This window comes from Caretta caretta, chromosome 3 (genome assembly GCF_965140235.1).
Source record: "Caretta caretta isolate rCarCar2 chromosome 3, rCarCar1.hap1, whole genome shotgun sequence".
Lineage (NCBI taxonomy): Eukaryota > Metazoa > Chordata > Testudines > Cheloniidae > Caretta > Caretta caretta.
In genome coordinates, this window is record NC_134208.1 from 126,769,620 (window position 1) to 126,782,221 (window position 12,602).

Sequence of the window (12,602 nt, forward strand, 5' to 3'; positions counted from 1 at the left end):
AGAGATGGGCTTGTGTGTAAACTAACAAGCAAAAACTGCCTAGGTCAGGAATAAAGAAAAGGAGTACTTGTGGCACCTTAGAGACTAACCAATTTATTTGAGCATAAGCTTTCGTGAGCTGTAGCTCACGAAAGCTTATGCTCAAATAAATTGGTTAGTCTCTAAGGTGCCACAAGTACTCCTTTTCTTTTTGCGAATACAGACTAACACGGCTGTTCCTCTGAAATAGGTCAGGAATGGAATTTATTTTGGGCGTTGCAGTATGGGGTGGAAGAACAGGGAGAAGAGAGAACACAGTGAAGAAAATGTTGGCTTTATATATTCTTGCTGAGAAATATCCCAAACTGGTTTCTCAGCTACCAGAAGAGTAAAATGTGCTCACATGAGTAATTGCCTTTGCCAGTCCCCTTGACCACCAGACTCAGCTTTATTTACCCATTCTGCAGCAGTCTATAATGATCCCCCTTTTCTGTCTGAGTGGCTAAATTTTAACAGCAAAGTGTGAGAAACAAAATCTACTTTTAAACCCAGCAAGTGGCAGTAAACTTTGTTCCATACACACCAGCCACCTGGTTACAACAACTGGCTTCTTTTGGTCATGTCAAAAATGTTTTCCCAAACACTTGTTTTAAAAGTGCTACAGCGTAAGCTCTTTGGGGCAGGGACTTTGTTCTTCTGAGTTTGGATAGCAACTAGTGAAGCCTGGATGCTACCACAGTAAAAATAATAACTGAAGGGGAGACAAAGGATAGTCCAATGGTTAGGGCATTAGTATAGGCCACAGGAGCGCTGAGTTCAGTTCCCTGCTCCACCACAGACTTCCTGTGTGACCTTGGGCAGGTCACTTAGTCTTTCTGTGCTTCAGTGTCTCATCTGTAAAATGGGCGTAACAGAACTTCCCAATCCAATGGGTGTTGTAAGGACAGAGGCATTAAAGATTTTGAGGTGCTCACATAGTATGTGAATGGGGGGACACATAAGTGTCGTAACAGAGACAAACAGAAAATGAAAACTGTTCTACAGAATTCTTAAACAAGCCTGTAGAATTCTATAGGGGCATATAATTCTCTATTCAATTCTATAAGCTGATTTTATGGAAAGGATCTCATTTCTCAAATTCTGTGGTTTTTCAGAGTACTTTCTAAAGAATCGTATTGATTTCATCACTATTAAACTCTGTAGGACTCTTTCATAGGGAGTATATTCAGATTTAATAAAAGTATCTTTGTAACTGAATATCAGATTTGATTTCTGTCAATTCCTTGGCATTTTTCCAACACTTAAGGCATTTATTCTCATTCTATTATAAAATAGGTTGGCTAACAAAAGTTCCAACCCTGCGCTCACGTAGCACAGACACAAAGGGCAGAACTGGTTTGCCACATCAGGTTCTCCAGAGCCCCAAACTCCTGAGGTCTCAGTGAGTTTAAGCTCATTTAAGCATGGGAGCATCTCAGGAGTTTACCATGCATCACCACAGTATCTGAATGCCTTCAATATAAAATCAATAGCAATATTAAATAGCATATATTTATTATATATATATTTAAACATTTCATGATTTTGTAATGCTTGGGGTTGGCAATAGTGTGGGACACATCATGACAGAGGGAAGAATCTCTGCAAAATAGTAGAAAAAATAATCTTATCTGATTCCTCATAAGATTTCTTGTCTCCAAACACCATCAGACTACAAAGAAAAACACTTTAGATGCTTTCTGTTCCAAGGAATCTGATGCGAGGCTGGGAGTGGCTCTGCATGTAGAATTGCAAGAGTAAAAGTGAAACTTCACAACACTTCAACCTCCCCCCACTCCCAAATAAAAAAAAAACCCCACAAATCCTGTCCATAAAAATGAACTCATTCCACAGACTAGAGGGGAAAAAATCAATTGTGGAGAAAAATCTGGTTTTCAGAGCAAGAGCCTTCAGACTGAAAGTCTCCGTGGTCATCTTTGCTCAGTCAGAACGAAGGTGTCAATCAGTCAACACAGCTGCTCAACGTTTTTTCTTCAAACACTTGTTTTTAAGGGGGAAAAAGAAAAGAGTCAGTTGACAAGTCTCAAAAACAGAAACCTTGCAAAAAAGATTTTCTCAAAATGTTCTGTTTTCAAAATTTTCAAACAGAAAAGTTTTTTTTCCTTTCTTCTTTTCTTTTTCTCTCTTTTTTCATTGCCAGCTTTGACTGATCGAAGTAGTTACTCAGTGAGATAAAAAAAAATCAACACTTTTTGTTTTGGAAATATTTTTATTTTGAAATTTTAAAAATTGCTTTAGAACATTCCAATTTCAAATCTAAAAAAAACTATTCAATTCTATGGATTTTTTTTTAAATCAGTCCATTTTGAAAACCAATGGAATGAAAACACTTTAGAAGTGTTCATGATTTCCCATTCTTCCTCCATTTTTAAGTCAGCTCTGGCCAAGGGAATGGGCTAAGAATAATAAGGAAGCTCCAGACATAAAACTGGTAATATGACAGCCGCTGTAAAATCAATGGACACTAAATTGGAAATCCTAGTTGCACTGATTGGCAGAATTAAACAAATGTGTGGAAGAATTTAAAGGGAAAATATAGGAGGTGGAAATTAAATCGCAAGTCCACAAAACAGTGGGCAAAGGGTACACCTATGTGTCAAAAAACCCAACTCATATCCTGCAGCAGCGAAGCTCAGAGCCCATGTCAACTGAATCAGGCTCATGAGTCTCACTATTGGGCTAAAAACAGCAGTGTAGATGTTTGGGTTCAAGCTGGAGCGCGGGCTCTGAAATCTGGCGCGTGGGGAGGGCCTCAGAGCCCCAGTTTTGGCCCGAGCAGGAACATTTACACAGCTGTTTTTAGTCTGTAGTGTAAGCATGAGTCAGTTGTTATGGGCTCTGAGACTCACTTCTGCAGGTTTTTTGTTTTGCTTTTGCAGTACAGATAGACCCAAAAAGCAAGGACTTTTCAGACACACTGAGAAAATTAGATCTTACTCCATGCTCATGATTCTCCACCCTGTTTTCTCACTGTCAGCCTGAATGATGCTGATCCTCTACATAAGAGTGTAGTTAAATACGTGAAAAATAAAAGCGACAAGATAGATTTCCTCTTTGGAGCTTCAGCTCCCATTCTGCTGTCATCACTTGTGAAATGTGGCTTGATTTTGCCTTTTCATAAAGGCAAAGTCCAAACTGTAATGTTGTTTGCATTTTGTACACATCACATACTATTTTTTAAAAACGGATCTATTGGACAGCCACTGATTATTATGAGTAGTATTTATTCACTGTTTATGGTAATGCTAATCATTTTCCAGACGTTCAAGAAGGGAATGTCACTGTTCCAAGATCACAATCTAAGGATGGACAGACAGGGTGACAAAGGGAATGGGCCCAAACAGGGATTTTCACACAAGTCAACGTGATTCACTGTAACCCACTGCAGCAGGAGTGGAATTTTAAATCTCTCCAAAACTGTGGACAGGGCTCTGTGGATGAATTCAGGGAAGTTGTACAATGCCACATGGACAAAGGCAAAAAGGCATTTGTGGGAGAAGCTAACAAATGGGTGAGAACACTGGCAGAGCAAGGTAATCCAAAGTCCAACAATGAAGGATACATAAAGAGGAGAAAAGTTATGTAGAGCTTTGAAGATGGTGACAAAAATCACTTAAATCTGATGTGACAGCAGATGAGGAACCAGTGGAGGAATTTTTCCCAAGATGGTAGTGACATGATCAAATCAACACACAAGGGAGATTTTAGCAGCTGTATTTTGTATGGACTGAAGAAAGAAAATGCGTGTTATCTGGGGGACCAGAGAGGACGGTGTTGCAGAACTCAAGGTGAGACATAACGAGAAATTTGGCTGAGAGGATGGAAAGAAAAGATGAATTTCAGACACAGTCTCATCCAAACATCTGTTTACTGGAAAATAATGTATAATGCAGGACTGAACAAACTAAGCACTACTTCTCTCCATAGGCAGAAATAATTGGTACACCTGCCTTTTTGGATCTAATTTATGTGTCTCTCCTTTTAGAGCACCTAACATGCGACATACCATATATTTAATCAGATGTCATTAGAACTGGAAAATGTAACTTGAGGGTTTGGAGGAACAGGGAAGCACCATCCTTGAATGAAGCCCATCCCTATGCTAGAGCTTGCACAAAGGCTATGCACCAATGAGGTTAAGTGATAAATAGGCCTTAGGCTTTCCCTCTGGACAGGGCTGGACTTCCTCCTTTGCATTTTATGTACATACAAATAATGTGCAGGTGAAGTCATAAAACTTGACTTAAATGGTTTGGAGACATCTGAATTGAAAAAACGAACAAACACCTAAAATGGTGAATTTCTGGTGATGATTCAGTAAGAATAAAAAGCATAAGAAAAACAATTGCCAGTTCTGGGGCAGGAGGGAGAGAGGCTGGAGATATACTGAACTGCAGTGTATGTTCCTTTTTACAGCAAAAGTCACAGCTCCAGAGAAAACAAAGCAACCTGCTGACCTATGAGCACAAAGGGCCACAATTTATCCCTCGTGTGACTCCACTGAAGCTAATGAACTCCTGTCGGGGAGGAATTGGCCTTTATCCCCAACGCTTTATCCCCAACACTCCACCTTGGCTTGACGAACTAACTAGCAAGCTGAGAAATTCAACTGAAAGGATGCAACAACGGCCAGGGTTTTCTCACCTACCTTAGGAAATATTTGCTCACTTTCTTCTTGGGCCTTCATGTGTTTACTTGGATGATGAGCTGGAAGTTGGCAGGACACTGATCCTGGTGGAGAAGCTGAGCTCTGTAAGATAGCAAAAGCAAAGTCAAGAACAGTAGGTCTTCATAGCTAGGCACTTACTTTTCATGCCCAGTTGGTTACTTCATTGTGGATTTGTGTATTCATCATTTCTGTGCCATTTTGAAATGTGCCTTAAAAAGAGCAGTGCTGATTTAGAGGTCTTTATTTGCTCCTTATTCAGGCAAAACCCTATCTGGCTTGAAAGAGTCAAGAGTACTGAAAAGGACTACTCAATAGCCCTACCATGATATTTTATATTTTGGGAATCGCTTCGGATTTGAGATATACCAGCATACAACACAGAGTAATGGCACTGATTTCAGTGGACTTGTTCTGGATTAACTCTGGTATAATGGACAGCACAATCTGTCCTAAATTAACACAATTAGGCTACGTCGATGCTACGAGCTTGGGGTGTATTTCCCCTTCTCGTGAACACAGTGTCGCTGCAGTAGCATGCGTAGTAGCAGCAGAAGAATGGCTGAACTGTGCCAAGTAAATACCCACCTGAAACCAGTGAGTATTTACTTGGCACAACTCACTGTACCTTTGCTGCCACTATCTGTGCTTCCGCAGGTATGCTGCTATTTATACTCGCACTAGCTCGATGAGAGCTGGATGAGTATGCGCACACGAGCAAGGGAATCACACCCCTAGCTCATAGTGTATATAGCCTTACTTAAATATACAAAAAACTACCCACTATTTGGGAAATGACACGGATTCTTTATCAATACTTTCATTTTTGTCATAAAGGTGGACAAGTAATACATGATAATAATCAATGAAATCTGGTTCTGGAGCTAAGAGCCAGAATGAAACACCAAGATTCCTTGGACCCACATGTTCAAAGCGGAGTCTGGTCAACTCAGTCTTTCATACTTCCCAAGTGGATACATTAAGTACCATGCAATTAATGCGCAGAGAACTTAAAAACTAAAATTCTATTTGTTCTAGGTGAACATTAAAGATACAAAAAAATGTCATGGTAAGAGTAGGTGTTTTTCCCCAGTGTCATTAGCTACAATTTCCTTCACCTGTTCCGCTCATGGTTGTGCAGTTGGTTGCCACCTTCAACTCCCAAAAATAAATGAATTTTATCAGTGCTGTCTCAGATTTCCAGAACTTCTTGTTTTGGCTGAGCTCAGCCGAAACAAGAACATTCCGGAAATCTCAGACAGCATTGTTATAATTCAGCTACTTTTGAGGTACAAAAGTGCATAAAAATGAGAAAGATAGCAAGAGTGAACCTCAAGCACAAAAAAGGTTTAGTTTGGATCAGAGAATATTGAGTTTTGTGCAAACCAGTTTGCCAACCCCTCCCTTATCTGAAATACCTTAATGTAAAGAATTAAAGGATAGGAATACAATTAATGTCAGTCAACATGGAAAATTAGGTCTTAGCAAACAAAATTGAATTCATTCTTTGAGGAGATTACAAGCTTAGTTGATAAAAGTATCTGAGTAGATATACTTAGACTTCTGTAAGGCATTTCATTTAGCATCACACACCATTCAGATTAAAAAACAGCACTATACAGTATCCATACAGCACATCTTAAATGGATCAAGAACAGTCTAACTGACAGATCTCAAACAGTAGTCATCAATGGGGAAGCATAATCAAATAGAGGTGTTTCTCGCGGGGTTCTACAAGGACTGGTTCTAGGTCTAATGCTATTCAACATTTTCATTGGTGATCTAGAAGTAAATATAAAAACTACTGCTGATAACACTGCAGATAACACAAAGATTGGCAAAGTGGCGAGTAATGAGGATGACGGGGAGGTCATACACAGCAAATACAGCCAAATGCAAAGTTATACATCTAGGAGCAAGGAATGAAGTCCGGACCTATAGAATGAGGGACTGTATCCTGGAATGCAGTGGCTCTGAAAAGAATTTAGGGGTCACAGTAAAAAAACAACTCAACATGAGCTCCCAGGACAACACTGTGTCAACAAGGGCCAGTGCAATCCTTGGATGTATAAACAGGGGTGCAGTGAGTACGGAGGTTATTTTACCTCTGTATATGGCATTGCAGAGACAGATGCTGGAATGCTGTGTACAGTTCTGGTGTCCACATTTCAAAAAGGATGTTGAAAAATTGGAGAGGGTGCAGAAAAGAGCCACAAAAATTATTTCAGGATGGAAGAAAATGAAAAGTATCTTAGTGAGATACTTACAGAGCTCAATTTGTTTAGTTTATCAAAAGAAGAGCAAGAAGTCACTTGATTACAGTGTATAAGGACTCTCATAGGGAGAAAATACTAGGTACTAAAAAGAAAAGGAGTACTTGTGGCACCGTAGAGACTAACAATTTTATCTGAGCATAAGCTTTTGTGAGCTACAGCTCACTTCATCGAATGCATAAATTTGTTAGTCTCTAAGGTGCCACAAGGACTCCTTTTCTTTTTGCGAATACAGACTAACACGGCTGCTACTCTGGAACTAGGTACTAAAAGACTCTTTAATCTAGTGGAGAAAGTCATTACAAAGAACCAATGGCTGGAAGCTGAAGCCAGACAAATTCCAGCTGGAAATAAGGCACACATTATTGGCTATGAGGGTGATTAACCATTGGAACAAACTAGCAAGGGAAGCGGTGGATTCTCCCTTCCTTGATGTCCTTAGATCAAGACCGGGTGCCTTTCTGAAGATTGGCTAACCCCTAACAAAAGTTATTGGGCTCAATACAGGGGTAACAAAGTGAAATGTAATGGCCTGTGATATACAGGAGATCAGACTAGATGATCTACTGGTCCCTTCAGGCCTTAAAACATGAAGCTATGACTAAAGAATGAGGTACTAGAGAGAGAACACTTTATGAACTTTTAAGAGAGTCTTCTATGACAAGCAGGGTTAGGAATTATATTGTTACTAATTTTGTAAAGTAAATTCACAGTTCTAGGTTCTCTCTTCGAATTCTTCAAGTCACAAGATTACTGTCCTGACTTCTATCTACAGATAAAACAACTACAAACATCCTTACTACAGCAGGCAGTTTAAGCACAAGGCCAGCTGAACAAAGAGAGAGTGCAGTGTATTAGTCTCCCTGACTTAGTACCAGATGTTAGCCATCTATTTTACTCTGCAAACAATAAACTGCTTTCTGTCCTCAGAAGCCCACCACCTCATGCAAACAGAGCTGAAACAAAAGTGGGGATGTATTTACATTGGCTCCAAAAGTATGTACACCCAGTAGTTCTGTGTCAAATTAATGTTTTATATTCATGGTCAACTGTGAGATTTACATTACATTAAATGTGTATGTTTAGCTTGCCTATATAAAGTTCAAGAATAGGACAATCTCTGAGTAATGATCATTTCTATAGCCATAGTTTATTATATATAATGGTTTTGCTTTAACTTCATTCTAGTGAGAAAACATTCCTGTCAATATGTAAAATGTGGATAATTTGAGTCAAGAGCATTGATGCCATTTTAAGAGGTACAACACTGGCTAATGGGGATTATGATGCCACAAACACCTTGCCTAGGAGGCTGGAGAGCTAAGTATCTCATTTTGTTTTACATACAAATATATTTCCATAAATTTGTTCACAATAGAGAGAGAGACTCTTCGTGGATGACAGGAAACCTGACAGATCACTCAACTAGCCAAAGAGGAAAGTCAAAACAGGCTCATTTTTTCCCTGAAATCACTATTAAAGACTCATACTTTTTAGAGTAATACAGGAAAACAATTAGCAGGATATGTTTCATTGAGAGAGAAGCTGCTCTAAAACCAAACTATTTTAAGGGCCACATCAAAGTAACTATTACATTTGACAGGGGTCAATCCTACAACCAACAAGTCAGGCCAGTGCTGGCCAGTTCTTTGTTGCTCTTCACCTTATACAGTAATTCACAACAGTGCAAAGTTAGTGCAAAGCAAGTATGCTTCACACTGGTGTAAATAACTGCACAAGATGCAGGGAATCATAGATTCTATGCCTCCGATCTTCCAATTATTAAAATCATCATCAGACAAGAAGAGAATGCTGCTTGCTTGTGCAAGTGGGTAGTGAGATTCCTCCACCTTGCAGGGAAGATGCCTACAGAAGTGTGAAAACTTTAAAAAGAAAGAAAGCTGAAAACAAACTAAAAGAAAGTTGAATTTATAAGAGAAGAGAAAAGAGGTGGCCAATAATAAACAGGAAAACAGGTTGAACAATGCAGCAATCATACTGTTTAGTCTTCTGGAAAAGAGCAGCCTGGATGAGGTTGGATTTTTATGTTACCTGCTGCACAGTCCTGTGAGTAAACGCAGCTCCTTGCTTTTTGCTTAGGGTCTCTTTCAGGGGAGATTTTTGCACTCAGCAGCCAAAGTGTGTCAGCACTGGAGTGAGCAGTGTTATCGGGTGTTAGCTGCAGCACTCTGATACGTCCTTGAGAACTAGCACATCATTAGTGATACCTTCACAACTGAATGTGTGGGTCTTAGGTCATATGCCAGACAAAGCCAAGGATACCTTTTAGAAAAAGCAATTTCTTATTATAGTCCTTTACATGCCCCTTTGGCATTTAATGTCAGCTTTATTGCTGAGATAATCAATGAATGTCTGATCAAGATACTCTGTTACAATGCTGTTTGGCAAAGGAGTACAGTAGAAGTCCCCAATGTTGATCAAATGATATGGGTCAATACACTGAAAGTAAATTGGAAAGGGGAATCCATTTTGCAGTGTATCTATAATGTCCTCAGTTACAAGGCCTGAGTCTCTGTTAGGGCTTGTCTGCACTTCACAGTGCAGACTGTGGGAATGTGACTATAGTCCTGTTTCAGAGAGGACTATGTTAATGTGAACTAGATACCTTTTAGTTCATGCCAGCAGTGTCCACACAGAGCAGTGAGAGCCCAACTGTTTGGTGCTCTTTGCAGTTAACATCCTGTAGTCCTCACCATGGGACAGTGTAGACAGGCTTAGCCTGCTCTTTCTGCAGTTATTTCCATCGTTCTGATTTAGTACCAGCTTACACCCACTTTGCATTCACTTTGCACCAGTGCAAATGACAACACAAGGTTCAGGGAGACAAAGAAACAGCCCTAACACACACACGCACACACATACACTTACTTCCCTTGCAGAACAAAAAGGCATGTAAATTATAGGTGACTGCAGTATATGTAGCACTTGTTTTAAATATTAGACTTATGTGAGATTATATATTGACTCATATATGCACTAATATTAAAAAGTGACCTCTTTTGTATGTTATACTCCACCCACATATGTAACATTTATAAAAATAAATCATATGGTCTATGTTTACAAAACACGTGTCTTTTCCATATAGTCTGTATTATAGGTAACACATTTTTATAATGGTTCTTACATTCCCAAAATTCACTTCTCAGATCCGCTCTCAGAGTTTCCTGCAGAGCTGAGAAATGCTCTTTGACACGTATGAGGCAGAATGTTATCACCAGGCAGCCAGTTTCAGATGGAACAGTGAGAGTTCACACTAATAAAAGACTTGTCAACACAAATCATTGCAATTCTTCTAGATCCCTTCCTAGTTTCTGCTGGTTGAGTACCTGTCCCAGTTAAACAGCCTTGAACATGCTGCAGACTGCTACTAAACTGAGGCCTCGTCTACACTACGGGATTAGGTCGAATTTAGTCGGGTTAGGTCGATTTTAAAATGAATGCGTCCACACAACCAACCCCGTTCCATCGACTTAAAGGGCTCTTAAAATCGACTACTGTACTCCTCCCTGGCGAGGGGAGTAGCACTAAAATCGACCTTGCTGGGTCGAATTTGGGGTAGTGCGGACGCAAATCAACTGTATTGGCCTCCGGGAGCTATCCCAGAGTGCTCCATTGTGACCACTCTGTACAGCGCTTTGAACTCCGATGATCTAGCCAGGTACGCAGGAAAAGCCCCGGGAACTTTTGAACTTCATTTCCTGTTTGGTCCGTGTGGCAAACTCAGCAGCTCAGGTGACCATGCAGTTACCCCAGAATCGCAAACGAGCTCCAGCATGGACCAAAAGGGAGACACTAGTTCTGATTGCTGTATGGGGAGAAGCATCTGTGCAGGCAGAACTCCGATCAAAAAGAAGAAATGCAAATATGTTTGCCAAAATCTCACAGGGCATATTGGAGAGAGGCTACAATAGGGACACACAGCAGTGCCACGTGAAAATTAAGGAGCTGAGGCAAGCCTACCAAAAGACAAAGGAGGCAAACGGTCACTCTGGGTCAGAGCCCCATACATGCCGCTTCTACGATCAGCGACATGGCATTCTAGGAGGGGACCCTACCACTACCCCACTACTGTCTGTGGACACCTGCAAGGGGGGTGTCTCACGCAACAGGGAGGAGGATTTTGTGGATGAGAAAGAGGAGGAGGAGGAGAATGCGCAGCAGGCAAGCAGTGAATCCGTTCTCCCTGGCAGCCAGGACCTTTTCATCACCTTGGAGCCAATACCCTCCCAAGGCAGGATCCCCAACCCTGAAGCTGGAGAAGGCACTTCTGGTGAGTGCACATTTGTAACTACAGTACAGGGTTTAAAAGCAATAGTGTTTAATGTTTGATTTGCCCTGAAGAATTGGGATGCATTCGCGGCCAGTACAGCTACTGGAAGAAGGTCTGTTCACATGTCTGGGGATGGAGCGGGAATCCTCCAGGGACATCTCCATGAAGCTCTCCTGGAGGTACTCTGAAAGTATTCTGGAATCATTGCAGCACAAAGCATGGCAGCGAATGGTCCTGGGTTTTGGTCGCATTCAAGCAACATTCGGTCTATATCTTTCTGTGTTAGCCTCAGGAGAGTGATATCATTCATGGTCACTTGGTTGAAATAGGGGAATTTTTGTAAGGGAACAGTAAAAGGATCCCATTCATGCTGGGCTGTTTGTGCTTGGATAAAAAGGATCATCCCAGAGAATAGCCATGCGGTGGGGTGGGAGGTGGTTTGTGCTGCACATCCACCCAAAAACTGCAGCCCCTCCTTTTAAATGTGAAACCCAACCCATTGCTTGCTATGGGAAAGGATGGTGCTGCAGTCTGAAACCATTCTCACATGTTATGCGTAAGAAGCCAGCCCCACTTACCCTTTGCCTTACCATGGCTCCATGGAAATCGAATTCCAGCCGTGTGTGATGTGTCACCATACTGGCAGGCACTCAATATAAAAGGCAAAATGCGACCTTGTACCTAAAGCACATGTGCCGTCTGCTGTGAATTGCTTGATTCATTATGAAAGGGGCAAGGCTCTGGGCACCCAGCCACTCCAGAGGATGGCCCAAGCAACAGGAAGGCTGTCATTCAAACAGTTTGATTTGTAGTGTGACTACAATAAGCAAAGTGGCCTTGTCCTTCCCTTCTCCCCACCCCACCTGGGCTACCTTGTCAGTTATCTCCCTTTTTTTTAAAAAAAATTAATAAAGAAAGAATGCATGGTTTCAAAACTATAGTTACTTTATTTTGAAGGTGGGAGGATGGTTGGCTTACAGGGCATTAAAATCAACAAAGGGGGTGGGTTTGCATAAAGGAGAAATACACACAACTGGCACACCAAAGCCTGGCCAGTCATGAAACTGGTTTTCAAAGCCTCTCTGATGCACAGCATGCCTTGCTGTCCTCTCTAATTGCCATGGTGTCTGGCTGCTCAAAATCGGATGCCAGGCGATTTGCCTCAACCTCCCACTCCGCCATAAATGTCTCCCCCTTACTCTCACAGATATTATGGAGCACACAGCAAGCAGCAATAACAATGGGAATGTTGGTTGTGCTGAGGTCTGACCTAGTCAGCAAACAGCGCCAGCGAGCTTTTAAACGTCCAAAGGCACATTCTACCACCATT

The 12,602-nt window shown here is 41.1% G+C and overlaps 1 protein-coding gene across 13 annotated transcripts in view; it reads right to left on the minus strand.

Moving 5' to 3' along the window:
- Nucleotides 1–12,602, minus strand: part of LOC125633970 (uncharacterized) — a 127,456-nt gene that overhangs the window by 21,593 nt on the left and 93,261 nt on the right. For all 13 annotated transcript variants that reach the window (XR_007355742.2, XR_007355741.2, XM_075126853.1 and 10 more), the window contains one exon: nt 4,688–4,789. Coding sequence is in view for 11 of the 13 variants with exons in the window: in XM_075126853.1 (XP_074982954.1) it covers nt 4,688–4,789 (102 nt within the window). In the remaining 2 variants the exon portion in view is untranslated. The remainder of the gene's footprint in view (nt 1–4,687; nt 4,790–12,602) is intronic.